The sequence below is a fragment of the Ctenopharyngodon idella genome, chromosome 20 (genome assembly GCF_019924925.1).
Source record: "Ctenopharyngodon idella isolate HZGC_01 chromosome 20, HZGC01, whole genome shotgun sequence".
NCBI lineage: Eukaryota > Metazoa > Chordata > Actinopteri > Cypriniformes > Xenocyprididae > Ctenopharyngodon > Ctenopharyngodon idella.
In genome coordinates this window covers 12790631-12810316 of record NC_067239.1, presented here as the reverse complement: position 1 = coordinate 12810316, position 19686 = coordinate 12790631, and the positions used below count along the sequence as shown (strand labels likewise).

At 42.8% G+C, this 19686-nt stretch overlaps 1 protein-coding gene across 2 annotated transcripts in view; it reads right to left on the bottom strand.

Annotated features, from left to right (window-relative positions):
* Positions 1–19686, bottom strand: part of kcnk2b (potassium channel, subfamily K, member 2b) — an 83274-nt gene that overhangs the window by 14391 nt on the left and 49197 nt on the right. For both annotated transcript variants that reach the window (XM_051875586.1, XM_051875587.1), the window contains exon 4: positions 17838–17998. In XM_051875586.1, the coding sequence (XP_051731546.1) occupies positions 17838–17998 (161 nt within the window). The remainder of the gene's footprint in view (positions 1–17837; positions 17999–19686) is intronic.

The following is a 19686-nucleotide window of genomic DNA, read 5'->3' as shown; positions in this document are numbered from 1 at the left end:
AGGAGATCACAATTAGGCCAGTGCTGGAAAAAAGGCGCTCCGCTGGAACAGATGTCGCAGGAACAGCTAAGTACCACTGGGCAAGGATGCTTACCGATTCTCATTTACCTTCCACCACAGTAAAGGATCCTGGTTTTCGGAGATGCATGGATCACTGAAGTAGCTTTTGATTTCGGTGTCACGTGAACAAAAATCACTTGCGCCATAATCCTCACCAAAAAGAGTGTCGAGCGCCGTAACTGCTGCTCAGTCAGGCTGAGAGTCACTTTGTATGGGTGTGACAGAATTTGTAACTGTCGTAAAGCTGTTTCAGATTCTCCTTTACTCTCTCTTGAAGCTCTGTCTCAAGAAACTTCAGGGGCCTCATTTATAAAGTGTGCATATGCACAGATTTGGTCTTAGAGTGAGCGTACACTTAAATCCACACCAACGCTCATATTTATAAAAACCACGGCTGTCTTGAAGTCCGACACTCTTGGAGACTCACCGGTCTCTGTGTTTAGGTGTTTAGTGATGAGGCTATGTGTGATCGGATATACCATCGAAAAGCAAACATGCGTCTCACTGCACATTGTTTTTGTGGCGCACTTCAGGACTAGAGAATGGGTATCAGTTTTTCTACAGTCTGCCAGTGCTCATCTTTCAAGTCAAGTGTCTTTGCATCTGCAAGTTTTGTAATATTGCGATCTGACACACCGTGCTGTGGTGAAAATGTGCCACCAACCGGCAGCTATCACGCTTTTTACAGAAGCAACGCTGAATTGATAGGTAGCTGCAGGGTCTGTGCGAAGCAGGGCACCAAAACCATGTTACATGCGTTATCATGAACACACGCAATTACTTTCTCTGATCTTGACAGCCACTGTTCTGTTGCATCTTTTAGGTAGTTGGCTAAGTTCACAGCAGTGTGTCGTTGGTCAAAACTGCGCGTCTTTAAAACTGAACTATGTATTTCCCATTCAGCAATGTAATGGCAAGTTAGTGTGGTCAGCGAGGTCCATGAGTCCATAGTGATAGCTGTCTTTGACAGTTTGTCCTTCATTGAAGAAGCAGTCTTTTCATATAGAGCATCTATTCTTCCCGTGACTGCACTGCGCGATGAGATGTAACACTGGGGCTCAACGTAATGCATCAAATCTAATCTTTTCAGCTCTGGCTGCATTGCATTTCTGTCTGACACTAAAAGATGCGATGCTTGTCTGAGTTGCCTCTCTGGTATTGCAAGACATTTTATGTACAAATACTAGATGATAATGCATTGTACTTGTGGTAGATTTGTGTGATAGCTTGGAGCTGCACATCTTGCAATGAACTGTATTTTCATCTATTTTGTTGAAGTGAAGCCAGACATCACTACGCAACTTTGAAGCCATGTTTCTCTCTGTTTTTCAGTCTGGACTTTGGACCGCATGCTCTGGCAATGCTAACCAACCAGAGCTCAAGGTGCCGCCCAAAATTCTGCTATAACCAATGAGAAAAAAAATAATAAACTCAAACGATCATTGTTTTTATGATCGATCGTCCTTGTCACGTTTGAGTACTCGTGCCCATCTCTAATTTAAGCCCTTTTGTTTGCCTTGTTACTTTGTCTAGTATTGAAGTAAGTAGCTGTTATTCTGTTTCCATGCTTCTGTGTTCCATGTGCCAGGCTTTATTGTCAAGTTCATAGTTTGTTTTGTTTCTTGTCAAGATTGAGTTTATGTTTTGTTTCATGGTTTTGGATCTTCACTATTGTAAATAAACTGCACTTGGGTTCTCTTCACCATCATATTCGTCTGCTCCATGTCAGCACTGTTACAGTTATCAACTATTTCATTAGTTATCTTCAATTTAATTAACCCAAGTTGATATAATGATCAACATTATTATGTCAACAGAACTTAATGTTTGCACTTTTCACAATTCAGTAATTTTCAATTGAACTTAAAACCATGCATTTATTTAAGTTGTAGTCGTAGGCCCCTGAATTTGTTGTGTAGTTGTTGGGCTAACTTTGTTGACCAGCTGCAATGAATACATGGGAAGAGAAAACGCATTGATAAGCGGCACTGTGAGGAGAAGAGATGCCCAGATGGAATCAGGCCCAGGGTACTCAGGGCATGTGTGAATCAGCCATTTGCCTGGTTTCTCTCAAGGTTTCTTTCTCACCATATGGAGTTTTGGTTCCTAGACACTGTTTCTCTTTGGCTTGCTCAGTGGTGGTTTATAAGACAGTTAATACACTGTAAATTGTGAATTGCTGAATTGTGATATACATAGCGTATGGAAGCATCCATAGTTCTATAAAGTTTCTGAGGGTCAGTTTTGGTCAAAGTTCAGAAATATTGTTCTAGTCCTTCCCTGAGGAATATTTGTATGTATAACTGAAATGGGTGGCACAGTCCAGAGTCATTTCTGTGTGGAGTTTGCATGTTCTCCCCATGTCAGCGTGGGTTTCCTCTGGGTACCTTCAGTTTCCCCCCACAGTCCAAAGACATGCAGGTTAGGTGAATTTGACAGTCAAGATTTCCTGTGTGTGACTGTGTGAGAGCCATGTGATGGACTGGCCATCTGTCAAGGTTGCTTTCCTCTGCCTCTGGCCTAGGAAACTGGGATAGGCTCCAGCCCTATGACTTAGAAGGTTGAATAAGAAATAGAGAGAGAGAGATAACTGAATTGAATGTAAGTTGTCTGGTTCTGCTCATTGTGGCATCAAACTTTAAAGGTGCACTCAGTATGTTTTATGTATAAAGAAATGAAAAGCACTTATGAGAAACATCATTAAAATTATGTACACTCACATGAGACCAAGACTCCAGATATATCAGTCTTCTAAAAAAGCAGTTATATTTTACATGGAGTTGGTCACTGTATTGATGTCACATGTCTAGCCATGTCATTTATTTGATTAAGTTACTGATAATAATAGTAACAGTAGTAGTAGTAACAATTATAATAATAATAATTTATAGTACAAATTATTATTATTATAATTGTTATAAATATAGTGCTTTTAAAAGCATAAGCATAAAGCATAAAGTGTATAGAAAAAACAAGCAAACCAAACAATATACTGTAACAACAAATACAATATACATACAACAGACTCGCCATATCAATGCAGCCCAAGTCAACAGCACAGTTCAAAGTTATAGCAAACAATAACATCTGTGTGATGGAACAATATAATGTCCAAACAAGCAAATCTCTGCTAGAGTGATGAAATAAACTGCAAAGACTCATAGCTTTCATGCCACAGATTTTAAAAGGGAATAAAAACAGACAATAAAAGCTTTAGAATCAAGTGCCAACTGTAGAGACACAGCAATAACAGTTGCTAAATGTCTCTGTTTAACACACAGCCACTACCAACGAGAGTATAAGCATGTACCAGTACCAGAGAGTAGCCAAAATTTGCTGCATTTTAGACCTTAAAAATTTAAACAGGTCATGAACACGTTGAAAGTGAAAGGGGCATTGCGACGTTACACGCTATAACAGGCGCTTCAATACAATACAGCATCATCATGCACCCGTTCAGAAAGACAAATATCCCAGTTTATAATGTTTATTCAGCCTCAAACAGTTGTGGCATGTCATGTCCAAATGCAGGTAATTGTTTATTTAACAATAACATTACTAAAACAAAATGAGAACCAGAAAACGGAAAAACACACTAGAGCTTATATACACAAAGACTGATGAGGGTAACAAGACATAGGTGACAATAATCAACTTACAGAAAAGAATCAACTTCAGTAAAGAATGATCTGGGCCGGAAGCCATGGATAATGCCATCTAAAGGAGATGATAGCAAAGCATGCTGCAAATTTTGCAACACGGACAAACAGGCACACTTGAAGGATTTGAAGGACCACGCTGAAACCAAGAAGCACAAAATGCGGTGCCAGCCCACAGTTAAGGCTTTTACGTTCCACCACTGGTTAGTGACAGCAGATTGCACTGACAGAAACCTCAATCAAGAAGATGCGCTCACTTTACATTTCAGTGTGGCAGCAAGCTCTGAACACTGCTATGCAGTGCAACTTCTGAGTGAAATGTACAAAGACCAACAGCCTTTAATTGCATTTTCTCCATCCTTTACTGTTGGAAATAAAAGCTGTCAACAAGTGCTTTCAGTTAGAACAACAACTCTGGGAATTAGACCTAAAATCCTCCAGTATACACCTCTAACTTAAAGATGCTGACCTGGGGACCACATTCAGTCAGAAGTTGGAGGCAAGTGCTCTGTCACATGAGAAAGAGCAGGTAGTCTTAACACAATGTATGGACCTCTTAAAGAACTCCTGGCGAAGTACCAAATGTGTTTGCCTGCATCCATGGAGTTCCTGTGGAAGTTGGAGCTCCTTTATCCTGCTTCTGGTGTGTCCAACAGGTCACAGAGAGTTGCCTAAGGAGTTCTTTTCAGGCTCACCAGATTCACTTGCGACTCAGCTCTTTGCTCCACAGCCTATGCTCACCTCTGATTCATGGTTCAGGCTTACTTCCGCCTTATGGGCTATGGATTTGGTGTTTTGTTTAGGCGTTGGGAGCTGCTCATTTTGGGGGGGGGGGATATGTCATGTCAGGTCTTGTTTCATTTTCTTAGTTCATGTTTATCATGTCAAGTCGTTTATTTTGAAATTCTTCATAATTATAGTGTTTCCATGTGTTTCCTGTTCATGTCACTTTTGCTTCCCAGTTGTTCCTTGTGTCATGTTCTCATTGGTTCATTATCTTAATTACTTTCAAGTGCCTTGTTTAGTCATTAGTCCATATGTATATAGCCCTCATGTTTCCATAATTTCTTGTCTAGCTTTGTACATTGTAACCCACTGTTTGCGAGTTCAGTTTATGGTTCATAAATCTAAGTCCATTAGTCCAGCCTAGGTTCAAATCTAAGTCTGGTTTGTTTTATATCTGGTTTACAGTTTATAAATGAACTGCACATGAGTTCTTAATTGCCTTCAGTGTACTGAATGTTACAACCTTCCGGTGAAACAACAGACTTCTCTCTGGTGAAGTATGCAGGACTTCTCCAATCATTTAGTCCATTTAAACCCGCCCCGCAAGCTTGCGTTCATCTGCCTTCACTTTTGAGTACAATGCCCACATCTCAAGATCCAATCAACAACTGATGCATGAAACCGTTGGCTGCATGTCGACTGTATGTCAACTATATGTTGACTGTATGTCGACTATATGACTTCTTGATGCTTCGGTAGATTTCCCCTTGTAATTTCATAATTTTCTCGCCTTCTACCATTATATTTAATGTTTCGACATAACCTGATACAAAAGCTTGTGCTTTCTGAACTAAGAGATGAGGGAGAGAGGAGGACAAAAACAAGAAACAAGTAACGAGGAACAAGAAAACAGAAATGAGCCAAATATACCAAATATAATATCCAAGGACAAGACCTGATAAGGAATATAGGAAGCACAAGGGCTACACACCTTCACACCTTTTTCTGTAATTAATCATGATTAAACACACCTAACTTTAAAAATAGTAATATAAATTTTAATATTGTAATACATATTTTCACACTGAATCCCAAAGTGAATGCAGAACATTGTGCAACATTATACAACATAAAAATGGTACATTTTAAGTATTTTTTTTATATATTTTATATATTAGGCAGCAAGTAAGCGGTCTGTTCTAGAATTTAATGTGTTGAAAGCAGGAAAAATGGGCAAACAAAAAGATCTGAGTGACTTTAACAGGCCAAATAGTACAAGCTAGATGACTGGGTCAGAGCGTTTACAAAACGGCAAGTCTTGTAGGTGTTCCCAGTATGCAGTGGTTAGTACCTACCAAAAGTGGTGCAAGGAAGGATAACCAGTTAGCCAGCATCAGGGTCACGGGCACCCAAGGCTCATTGATGCACAAGGGGAGAGAAGGCTAGACTATCTGGTCCAGTCACATAGAACAGTGATTCCCAACCACGTTCCTGGAGGCCCCCCAACACTGTACATTTTGCATCTCTCCTTTATCTGACACACCCATTTCAGGTCTTGGAGTCTCTACTAATGAGCTGATGATCTGAATCAGGTGTGTTTTATTTAAGTAGACTTGGAAAACATGCAGTGTTAGGGGGCCTCCAGGAATGTGGTTGGGAACCCCTGATGTAGAAGAACTACTGTAGATCACATTGCTGAAAAACTTAATGCTGCCCATGATAGAGAGATGCCAAAACACACAATGCATCACAGTGTGCTCTCTATGGGCTGCGTAACTGTAGAATGGTCAGAGAGCCAATGATGAGCCCTGTCCACCACCAAAAGTGCCTAATAGGCAAATGAGCATGCATGTGCATTGTTTATCAGGGGAAGAGTTGGAAGAAGGATGCACTAAGAAGAAGGCAGGCCAGTGTTATGCTCTGGGCAATGTTCTGCTGGGAAACCTTGGGTCCTGGCATTCGTGTGGATGTTACTTTGACATGTACTAATGACCTAAAGATTGTTGCAGACCGCATACACCCCTTCATGGCAATGGGGTCCATTGGTAAGGGCCTCTTTCTGATGGCATGAGCCCCTTTCAACAGGATAATTGACCCTCCCTTATGAAAAAGAAGTTTATTCAAGTGTGCTATTAGTATACTTCTTTTAAACTAAAAATAAGAAAGTATACTTTCAGTCTACTTTTTATATACTTCTCAGAAATATACTTTATGTACTTCTGAGAAATATACTTAAAATTGCACTTAAGTATACTTGACTTATACTGACAGAAAAGTCTAAGTATATTTGGCCTCTTTGATCGAGATATACTTAAAAGTGAATTTATAAAAGTATAGTATAAAAGTACATTGTTTGAAAATATTGATTTATAAAGAAAACAAATACATTCCTAATTCTGAGTATCTGAATTTTTGTGTAGGCTAGTCCACTGGTAGTGTACATAGAAATTTACTTCAAATCATCTTCACTCTTTCGTCGTCATTGACTGAATTTTCAGGCTATACGGTAGGGAGCGCTGTTATGCATCTTCTGAAAGAGTACAGAGAATCTCCGGATCAAAATGCAGGAGAAGAAGCTGAAACAAGCGATAGAAGATTACTCACGCAAATATGAAATAAAGTGATCATCAAACATCAAACAGCATATAAATCAAAACTGCCTAACATTACTGAATGTGGACTATGAAGCTTTGGAGGTGTTTATGTTCTTGATCTACTCCACCTGTGTTTGATCATCGTTCTGAATCCCATCCGGACATAGTCTCTGATAAAAATCCAATTTTCTCAGCTTTTTGTTTAAAATGTTTCTTTTTTTTTTTTTTTTTTTTAAATAAAAACTTACCCACATTTAAGTGTTGATAAAAAAGATTCATGAAGCTAGAATAAAATGTTTTTAAAATGGAAAAAGTTAAAGTACAGTTAAAGGTATTTCAGTTATAAAAAATACCTAAATAGGAACTTAGTAGTATGCTTAAAGTGCAAAAATAATATATATATATATATATATAGTGTACTTTCATATATTAAAAATGTACTACTAATATTAAAGTAGTAAACTACTAGTATAAAGTTTACTTGTAGTACAGATGCAGTAAAAATGAGAAACGTAGCTGTGAACTAGTTGTGTACTTAAAATTTACTACTGTTACACTTATAGTACACTTAAACGTATACTTCAGTTGGTCCCAAGCGGTATTAAAATAGTACACTTACAAGTTTACAACTAGTACATTGATACTAGTATACTTACTACATAAAGTATACTTAAAAAATATACTTGAATATTACTTAAATATACTTGATAAAATAAACTTGAAGTATACTTCTTTTTCGTAAGGGCTGCCACACTACAAAAATTGTTCAGGAATGGTTTGAGGAATATGACAAAGAGTTACAAAGAGGCCTCCAAATTCTCTATAGATCTTAGTCTGACTGAGCATCTGTGGGATGTGCTGGACCAACAAATCCGATCCATGTGCCCCACCTCACAACTTGCAGGATCTGCTGCTAATGTCTTGTTGCCAAATGCCACAGTACACGATCAGAGGTCTTGTCCATGGGTGGAGTCCATGCCTCAAACCCTTGCATCAGAGCTGTTTTGGCAGTGGTAGTGCAAGGGGGACCTACACGATATTAGGCAGGTGGTTGTGGTTGATCAGTTTGTATAGTAACAGTGATGTTTCTGTCTCTGTCAATATCAGATCTCTTTGTCTGAATGAGAGCTGAAAGTTCATTTTTATTTTGCACATCTTCAGGAAGGGGAAAAAGATGCTGCGTTAATTACATTAAATATTTTTAATTTGTTAAACAGAAAATATTAAATAATATTTTTTACAACCCTTATTTATTTTGGATTAATCTGTTCAAGATGTTTAGAGATATGTTTGGGTAAAATCTCCTGCTGCTTCCTGTTGTTGTTTTTCACAAAATGTATTTTTTCATTGTCTGCCACCCAGTATGGGTCAATATCACATTTTTCACTGTTTACACATGGCCACATAAAATAAATAAATAAATAAATAAATAAAAAATAACAACAAACCTACTTTGACTTCAGAAGGATAAGTACTGCATTATGCTGTCAGGGTGGGGAAGTTAGGGGCAGTATTTAAAAGGGTAATGTCGTAATATTTATTTTTTTAAATAAAGAGTAGACTCTAGTAATCATCTGTGATAAAGTTTTAAAGTGTGTTATTTTAAACTGGTATTTTAAGAACTAATAGCAGATTAAATTATGGAACAGGTTTTGTCACATATCTCTGTGGAACGCCTTTGATTTTGCTGTACAATCAGGAAATCAACAGAGAGCAAATATATGACCTCTGAAAGTGACTTTATCAGCTGTGAAGGTCTGTGTTAGGTTAAGAGTGGACAGAGCACGGATGAAAGATTGGGATGGTTGGCAGTGTTAGGAATGTGATGTGACATATAGCTACTCATGCACTATTAATCTCCTGAATGAATGGAGAAAAATAGGAGACACGAGGAAAATATGTGAAGAAATGAGTTCACAGGTTAAGGTGACTATGATGAGAAATGGATGTGGTTGGCATTTGACTCTAAACATCTCTGTTCAATGAGGAAATAGTTAATTTGATTCAGTATCTCAGGCATGTACAGTATACACTAGCATTGGGTACACCCCCTGTGTAATATCACTTATTCCAAATGATTGAACATTTTATCTGTCAGTTTTATGTTCTGTTTTATGGACTTTTAGTTTGTACTTCCTGGTTTAGCCTATGTATGTTGCCTGTCTCCTTTGTTTCCATTTTCCCGCCACTTGTTTGTTTCCATGGTTACAGATTATGTTCACCTGCTCCCAGTAGAAGCCCTTGACCATAAATTTAAGCCAGGCATACACCGTGTGATTTCTGTGTGATTTCAGCAAGGTACCAACTCACACTGTACGAGTACATCACATGTGATGTAAAGCCAAAGCTCACAATTTATGTGCTCACACTATACGGTCAGATTGTTGAACTGCGACTTGACTGCTTATACTATACGTGTGAAATACATGTGATAACCAGATATCGGTGATATCAAGAGGATTTAGCATTTCCAATTAATTTATTAAATTGTTATTATTAGGGTGCTTTTATTATTAAATTGATATTACAATTAATTTACAATTATCTATAGTCTATATGTGTCACAGACACGCCAGGCTCTACACTCACCCAATCACATCGCACTCCCTCTCCTGAGTACTGACAAGCCACACCTGACGCTCATTCTCACTCATCACCACAGCCACATAAAAGACACGCCAGTTCACTCAGTCACTGTCCGGTCTCGTTAACACATGCCAGTGTTTACTTACCTCCAGGACTCCCTTGCTCGACTACTTACCTGTCTCCAGCGTCTTCAGTGATTCCTAGTTTCTCCTCGTCTCCTGTGTTTCTCCTGTGTGTTCGTCTGTTCCACGTCTCCCGGCATCCACGCTTCCTAAGAACACACAGACAAGTATCAGTTCCAGTTCATCGGCTCATCGACCCTATCATCTGCCATCACTCACCTGCACTCTGCTCACGCTCTGCTTTACCTGAAATAAACCTGTTAACCCTTACCTGTGTCTCCGCTCCCTTCTGTATGTAACAGAAGACCGGACCAACACCGCCCAGGTAACAGCATGAGCACCCCGGATCCCATTCAAGAGCTGGTCGATGCACTTCGTCGCACCTTCACCAGCACCTCCACGGCAACGACACCAGCGAACACTTCCGCATCCACCGCCGCAGCTCCTTCTCCTCCCGTGGTCGCCAGTCCCATGGCCAAACCGGCGCCCTTGTCTGGTCTGGCGGAGGATTGCAACGGTTTCCTCCTGCAATGTTCGCTGGTCCTGGAGATGCAACCGCACTTATATCCAGACGATCGATCGAAGGTGGCTTTCATAATCTCTCAGCTTCACGGAAAAGCACTGCGATGGGCTGAACCTCTCTGGAACCTAAACAACCCCGTTGTATCGTCCTTGTCAAGTTTTACAACCCACTTCAAGGAAGTTTTTGGTAAACCCGCCTGGGACTCGTCGATTGGTGAGAGATTATGCAATTTAAAGCAAGGTGCACTAACTGTGTCTGATTATGCCCTCCAGTTTCGTACCCTCGCTGCTGCAAGTGGCTGGAATGAGCAGGCTTTGATTACTACATATCGTCAAGGCCTCGATCCACGTGTGCGGTTGCATCTCGCTGCATACGAGGATTCCATCGGGCTCGAGAAATTCATTCAGCTATCCATCAGATTCGCCACTCGTATGCAGCTGTGCTTAGAAGAGCACCAGGGCCAGCCGCTATTCCCCTCCATTCTCCGCCAGCCAGAGTCCGTCAGCTCCCCAGAACCAGCAAACGACAACATGCAGATTGAGCACTCACGCCTTTCAGCAGCTGAGCGACAGAGGAGGCTGACCCAGAATCTCTGTCTGTATTGTGGTGGTGCCGGGCATTATATCGCTGAATGCCCCCTGCGTCCTGCCCGGCCTTTGGTGAGTGCCATCCTGCCCACTTTGAATAAAATGAAACCACTCACAATTGTAGTAAAACTTACTGCCGCTGAACTTTGTCTTTCAGCCAGTGCGCTCCTCGATTCTGGGTCAGCTGGAAACTTCATCTTCGGAGCCCTCTGTCGCCAGCTGCATCTCAAGACCACCCCAACGCCGAAGATCTACCAGATCCACACGATAACAGGAAAACCATTACGGAAAGTACGTTACAGCGTGGGACCCCTCCGTCTCCAAGTGGGAGTGCTCCACACCAAGGAGATCCAGCTGCTGGTTCTGGAGGAGTCTACATCTGACGTGATCCTAGGGCGCCCATGGCTTGAGCAGCACAACCCCACCATCTCCTGGAGGACAGGAGAAATCCTGAAGTGGGGAAACCAATGTTTCCATGACTGTTTTCCTGAACTCCCCGTGTCCAGTTCTCCAAGTTCCCAAGAAATCCAAGTCGGGGCTACTACAGTGGAAAGCCCTCTCGAGAAGCGTTCCACGGACATCCCAGCCTGTTACTCCCACTTCAGAGATGTCTTCTGTCCTAAGCAAGCCTCCAAGCTGCCTCCCCACCGGCCATGGGACTGTGCCATTGACCTCATCCCAGGTGAGCCAGTGCCCAGAGGGAAGATATATTCCCTATCCGTTCCGGAGGAGAAAGCCATGGAGGAGTACATCGACGAGGCTCTCAAGCAAGGTTACATCCGACCGTCCACTTCCCCTGCTGCTTCTAGCTTTTTCTTTGTGGCTAAGAAGGACGGAGGCTTGCGGCCCTGCATTGATTACCGAGCACTCAACCAAATCACCGTGAAGTTCCGTTACCCCCTTCCTCTCGTCCCAGCAGCCCTGGAACATCTACGCGGCGCCACTGTGTTCACCAAGCTGGACCTCCGCAGCGCGTACAACCTCATCAGAATACGTGAGGGGGACGAGTGGAAAACGGCTTTCGTGACCCCTACTGGCCATTATGAGTACCTCGTCATGCCGTATGGACTGGTCAACGCCCCCTCCGTATTCCAAGACTTTATGCATGAGGTGCTCCGGGAGTTCCTGCACCGGTCTGTCCTGGTCTACATTGACGACATTTTGATCTACTCCCGGAGCCTGGCCGAACATCGCCGACACGTTGCGGAGGTCCTCTAACGCCTGAGAGATTACCACCTCTTCCTGAAAGCCGAGAAGTGCACCTTCCATCAGCCTTCCGTGCAATTCCTCGGCTACGACATCGACCACAGTGGTGTCCGCATGGACGAGAGGAAGGTCACAGCAGTGAAAGAATGGCCCATTCCCTCCACTATCAAAGAGTTACAAAGGTTCCTAGGATTTGCCAACTTCTACCGCCGTTTCATCCAGCACTACAGTTCCATCACCGGTCCACTCACCAACCTCCTCCGTGGTAAGCCCAAGTCTCTGTCCTGGACCCCAGCCGCCACCCAAGCCTTTGAGGCCCTCAAAACCGCCTTCACGACCGCTCCCCTCCTGGCTCACCCTGACCCAGAGCTCCCCTTCATCGTCGAGGTTGACGCCTCAACCACCGGAGTGGGAGCAGTATTATCTCAGCAGCAGGGGAATCCCAGCAGACTCCATCCATGCGCTTTCTTCTCCAGGAAACTCAACCCGGCGGAAGTGAATTATGACATCGGCAACCTCGAACTCCTCGCCATCAAACTTGCCCTGGAAGAATGGAGGCATTGGCTTGAGGGAGCAAAACACCCTTTCGTCGTCTTAACAGACCACAAGAACCTGGGATACTTACGAGATGCCAAGAGACTAAACCCCCGCCAGGCCAGATGGGCCCTGTTCTTCACAAGATTTAATTTCACCATCTCCTACCGCCCCGGATCAAAGAATGTGAAAGCCGATGCCCTATCTCGTATCCACAGCCTCGATGAAAGCAACGAGGATCCAGAGCCCATCATCCCCGAAAGACTCGTAGTGAGTCCCATCTCCTGGTCGGAAGAGACGCTCCCCGAGTCCAATGCCTCCACCAGCATTCCGCCGGGTTGTCCCCCCGGATTGAAGTATGTACCCTGGTCACGACGCACACCCCTCATCCACTCAACTCATACTTCACTGGGCACTGGCCACCCCGGGGTCAACGAAACCCTCTCGCTGTTAAAACAGCGCTTCTGGTGGCCCAACATGACATCCAACGTCAGGAGGTACGTACAAGGGTGCAGGGAATGTGCCATCTCCAAGAGTCCACGCCATCTTCCCTCCGGAAAACTCCAGCCTCTGCCCGTTCCCACTCGTCCCTGGTCACACCTAGGAGTGGATTTCATTACCGACCTTCCCGTCTCCGATGGATGCACATGTGTGCTGGTAATCATCGACCGCTTTTCCAAGTCCTGTCGTTTAATCCCCCTGCCTGGACTCCCCACTGCCATGGAAACGGCAGAGCTATTATTCAACCATGTATTTCGCTACTTTGGATTACCTGAAGACATTGTATCAGACCGTGGATCCCAATTCACCTCCCGAGTCTGGAAGGCCTTCTTCAAACTCCTAGGTGTGACCGTAAGTCTCTCCTCCGGATACCATCCACAGACGAACGGGCAGACGGAGAGGAAGATACAGGAGATCGGCCGTTTCCTATGTACCTTCTGTCACAGCCACCAGGACTCCTGGAACCAGTTCCTGGGCTGGGCCGAGTACGCCCAGAATTCGCTCCGTCAACCCACTACAGGCCTTACACCTTTCCAATGCGTGCTTGGCTACCAGCCCCCACTCTTCCCCTGGGATGGGGAACCATCAGACGTTCCGGCGGTGGATTACTAGTTCCGGGAGAGCGAGAGGGTCTGGGACTCAGCACATCTGCAACTCCAGCGAGCCCTACGCAGGCGCAGGTTGACAGCCGACCTTCGACGCTCCCACGCACCCAACTACCAGCCAGGGCAGAAGGTTTGGCTGTCAACCCGGGACATCAGGATGCGCCTGCTCTGTAGGAAGCTGAGTCCTAGGTTCGTTGGCCCCTTCACCATCATCCGGCAAGTCAACCCCGTCACCTATCACCTGCAACTCCCTCCTGAGTATCGTATTCACCCAGTTTTCCATGTGTCACTCTTGAAACCTCACCTTCCCTCCACAGAGCCTGGCGACCCCGAAGATCCCCCTCCTCCACTCATCGCAGAAGACGGGGTAGCCTACCAGGTGAAAGACATCCTGGACTCCCGGCGTCGTGGTGGGTCCCTTGAATACCTGGTCGACTGGGAAGGTTATGGTCCCGAAGAACGTTCATGGGTCCCGAGGAATGATGTTCTGGATCCCAGCCTCCTTGACGACTTCCACGCCAGACATCCCAGCAAGCCAGCTCCCCGAGGCAGAGGTCGACCACCACGACGTCGGGGTCCGCGGTCCTCAGGAGCGGACCGTGGAGGGGGGGGGTAATGTCACAGACACGCCAGGCTCTACACTCACCCAATCACATCGCACTCCCTCTCCTGAGTACTGACAAGCCACACCTGACGCTCATTCTCACTCATCACCACAGCCACATAAAAGACACGCCAGTTCACTCAGTCACTGTCCGGTCTCGTTAACACATGCCAGTGTTTACTTACCTCCAGGACTCCCTTGCTCGACTACTTACCTGTCTCCAGCGTCTTCAGTGATTCCTAGTGTCTCCTCGTCTCCTGTGCTTCTCCTGTGTGTTCGTCTGTTCCACGTCTCCCGGCATCCACGCTTCCTAAGAACACACAGACAAGTATCAGTTCCAGTTCATCGGCTCATCGACCCTATCATCTGCCATCACTCACCTGCACTCTGCTCACGCTCTGCTTTACCTGAAATAAACCTGTTAACCCTTACCTGTGTCTCCGCTCCCTTCTGTATGTAACAATATGTCCGAACACTGTAATAATCAGTCATTAATGAAAATTAAGAGCAGCTTTATTTTAAAAAACAAACAAACAAACAAACAAAAAAACCAACTTGTTTAACACAAAATAGTTCTATTCTAATTTTTTTTTCACTAGCCTATGTATGGGCCACAAGAGAAATATTAAGAAAATAAATTAAGACCGTTATCAGCATATGTTAAAGTAGATTAGTCTCTCGTTGTCTCTGAGAAAATATGCGCCGTTAACGTCGCGTCAGATGGCGAAAGCTCGGCCAGTTTTTACTTTCACTTTCTGTAGTAAATAATTGACTGGGGTTTGAGACTTCACCGGCATAACTCTTGCGCAAAGTTTGCAAATTGCTTGTGTGATATCCACTGACTCGCCTTCATGGTTTAAAATGGAAAAATTGACAACTTTAAAATAATATATAGAGGTCTATGTTTTAGTTTAATATTTTGGTGGGGCACTGCCCCACCTGCCCTTACAGATGAGCCATGGATGCCTGCACCTCCTAGTTATCCCCTGCGTAATTAAGCCCTGAGTTTGTTTCTGTTCATTGTCCATTGTTGTCTTTCATTGCAAAACTGTTACATTCTTATTAGTGCTTGTATTACCTGTGTTTGTTCATGGATTATTGTTTTTATTTTGGTTTTGTTTAATAAAACTTAAAGTGAAGGTGAAATTTCAAGGCCAATTATAGTAACCCATACTTGGAATTTATCCTCTGCATGTAACCCGTCCAAGCTAGTGCACACATATTAGGAGTAGTGAACACACACACTGCAAACCATGGACGCACACACCCGGAGCAAGGGGGCCATTTTGCTGTGGCACCCAGGGAGCGATTGGGGGTTAGATTCCTTGCTCAAGGGCACCTCAGTCATTTCCTGCCGGCATTGAGAATCGCAGAATTTATGCCAATCGCACGCCACAGACCCCGAGCCTGAGCCCACGCCCATCTCAGGCCCTGAGCCTACGCCCGCCACAAACATACAGCCAGAGCCCAGGCCCACAGAGGACCCCCTTTCAGTGGAGAGTTCCACCCTGGTGCTAGTGCCTCCATCCGAGTTCGTCGTGGAGCCTAAGTCAGATTACCTGCCTGCCCTGGTGCTAGTGCCAGCTGCTATGTCTGTCCCAGAGGGAGTGCTAGTAGAGCTTGACATCCTGGAGCTCACCCCTGAGGTTAAATTGTTCCCTCCAGTCTAAGTTAATGTAATGGACTCTCTGGTCCTGACCAGTTCCCTGGCCCTTCCTTCTCTGGTTCTGTCCAGCATCCAAGTTTCATCCTCGCCACTGGTTCCGCCCAGCCTCAAGTCTCCTATGTTGTGGATGGTCCCAACCAGCCTCCCATTCCCTCCGCCTCTAACAACAACATACTGTTCCTGCCTCCACTGCATCCCTTCAGTCCCTCGGCTCATGAATATTCCTTTGCTGCCAAGCTTATGGGAGTCATCTTATCAGCCAGTGTTTTGGTATATGCACAGACATTCATGGTGTTATCTATAAATGTCCTCTCCGCAACATGTTCTGCACTCATACAGCCTCAAATCATTACACTCCCACCTCTTGTGCTTCACTGCCGGGACCATGCATTCACTGTGGGCACCCTGGCTAGTTTCATGCTAAACATGCTGGAATCCATTTGAGCTGAACATATTTGGTCTCAACTGACCACAGACTGGGCCTCATTTATCAAACGAATGTACGACAGAAAATTGGGCGTTTGCTCATTTCCACGCAAAATTTGGCATTTATCAATATGGACGTGAGCGGTGACTACGATCAGATCTCACGTCAGGTCTCGCAAGGTGTATGCAAGTTTTTGAGTCAGCGGGAACTTGCGTGCAGCATAGTAAATCTGGTGGAGAACTGTTATGAGAAAATTTAGATTATTTTCTTGACCGACAATCACTCACTAACCGATCATTAACCATTAAACGACACTATTAAAATGTCAAATTAAAACTAAATTAGCATAGATGAGTGTCTTAAAATAGCCTACCACAAATGTTTTTTTTGTTGTTGTTTTTTCTTTCAAGGAATTTCGCTTTGTCGTAAGCTGATTTTTTCATTCAGATGTACGCTGGATTCTATGTTTATTTGATAAATGAGGGCCATTGTGCTCCCAATATTCATCAGGCTTCTTTTCATGCTCTTTATTAAATTTAATTTTGCAGTTTTTGCTGAAGAGCAGGCATAGGTTTTTTCTTGGATACCTTCCAGAGGTTGTTTTGCAATGTCCTTCGAACTGTCTGAGCTGTCACAGAAACTTTATTGATAGCCCCTGTACAAAGTCTGAAGCACGTGCCTGTCTGTTTTCAGAGCTAGATTGTGCAAGAAGCCCACTGTCCATGTTATCATTTTAGAAGGATGGCCACTGTGGCTCTTATGCAGCCTCAAATCATTACACTCCCACCTCTTGCGCTTGTGTTATTGTTTCAACTATATTTCAGTTCCTCTTTGGAGCCATGGTGCAGACATGCTGATAGACACAGCCCATAGGTTCAAAGCTATTAAAGTTCTGGTGTTCATAGGTCTAACCTTATATTTTCTAACCATGTTCATGCAAGTAAAGTACTCACTTTTGTTTCAGTAATCACAGGTGTATTTACTATTGTTGCATTGATTTTCTATTTTGGGGGCTGTATTTTTAATATTTTTAGTTGTTTATAACAGGACATAGACTATTTGTCAACTTAGGAAATAATGTAATTGTTGAGAGGTGATACAATTTATAATAATTTGACATTTTGGCTATATTGCACAAGGGTGTACCTACTTCTGTTGTATACTGTAAATCAACCCTGCTTCTGGAGACCCACTGTCCTTCAGCGTTTAACTCCAACCATAATCAACACCTGAACCAGACAATCAAGGTTTTCAGGATTGCTTGAAAATTACAGGCAGGTTTGCTGATGCAGGTTGGAAATAAACCTTGCAGGACATTAGGTCTCCACGAACAGGGTTGAAGATCTCTGTATGTTTTATAAACTTAATGGTTTTGTACAGACTAAAAAATATAATAATTATTATCATTGTAAATATTAAAAAACTGCTTTAACTCACATCAATCATACTCTCTACTTTAGAAATTGCCTTTCCGAAGATTGTTCCAAGCTGGTCTCCCACTCCTGCCAGCAAGAATCCAAACAGAGGAATTCCCAACAGGGCATAGATAATACAGAAGATGCGTCCACCCTCTGTGTGAGGTGAGATATTCCCAAATCCTGGAGTGAATAAAAGTAAAGTTAAAAAAGCATTTGATACTCAAAAAGTATTTTAAATTACTTTTTCAAATATTTACAAATTATTACCTCTTGAGGTTTGGTTGTATTTAGTTTAAAACACAAAATGTTTTACCAGCAACATGCCACTGGGGGTTGGGGGGTGTGGGGGTGTGCTTTTCAAACTATAAATTCAGCCATGATTTCGAAATTCAACGTGTAATACATTTTTATTATTCAATTTCTCTTGATGTAAGGTAGTTCAGTGTGAGAAAGCCACTCATCAATATGAATTCATATGAATTATGTACTGTATGTCTGTGTCAAACACTGCATACATAACATGACTGCATGCACTGTAAAAAAAAATAATTTTGACAAATTGTGGAAATTCACAATTACATATTGGCTCAATAAATGTCTTCCAAATAAATATCCCCATGCAAAAAGATGCATTGTAGTAATCATAGCTAAAGGTATTCACTTAAAATGAAAAATTTACTGTTCACAGAACATATTTAATTGTGCTCAGTCAATCTACCAAGTCAAAGTGAAAATTCTGTGTTGGGTGAACAAGTCCTACAAAAAAACTGTACAGGCATATGAAAAATGTGCCTGAGGAAAACCGTTGGTATGGAGAATTCAAAATGCGGATTCGCAGGAGACCGAAACAAACATCATTCCCAAGAGAATACAGATATTCATCATCACAAGTTTTAAGATGTGATGGTGAGTACTGAGCACTGAAATTATTCTCCAAAGTTTTGCTTTAGGACCTGGTATGAAGTTTAAAAGTCATTTGTAGAATCGCGAGTTCATGCATTTATTTGTTTCATGATCAATGTTTTCCCACATAATTATCTGATGGTAGCCAATAGTTTTATTTTCCACATGTCATATAGTATGTCTAAACTAATAAGCAATAGCTCTGTAATGCTGTCTGATGGTGACCATGAATACTGTATTTTTTTTTTTGTTCCAAACTCAATTTGTTCAAGTTACAGCTGTTTAAATAACAATTGTGTCAACCCTTACATTATTTATTTGAACTCTTGCAGCCAACAAGGATTATCATAAAACATGCATAAAAGAGAATTTAAAAAAAAAAATCTGGTCACCAAAAGCACCTGAAGAAGAGAGAGAAGTGCAGCAATGACTAAAGGGGTCCAGAAGATAATAAAGTTCTTTTTCAAGAAAGCTGAGTGCTTTATTGTTGTATAATTGTTAATTGGCTTGCATGTGCTAAGCCATCTGTTAGCTTTTCGGCTGTGGGTAATAAACATTTTATTCCTTGGACATACAGTAAATGTAACATTGTGTTAACCACTGGTTTTAACCGTTGAGTATCCACAGTTACATTTGATTGTCAACTTACATCAACTGTCTGTAATCATCACTGTGTTTTTAAAATACTCAAAGAGGTCAGTACCAATAGCCTTGTGGGAAGCGTGCCTACATATAGCGTTTTTGTGTTTTGGGCTTGAATCCCAGCTCATAGACCTTTCTCGATCCCTTCCCCATCTCTCTCCCAATTCGCTTCCTCTCAACTAGCGTGCTGTTGCGGTGCATTTATGCCCGCAAAACGTTAATGTTGCCACATTGATAAAATTCAGAGAAATTCCATAAGGCCAATTGAAAAATTTAGATGTGACCAGTCACTAGAAAATTTTGAGTTGGAGAGGTCTGAACTT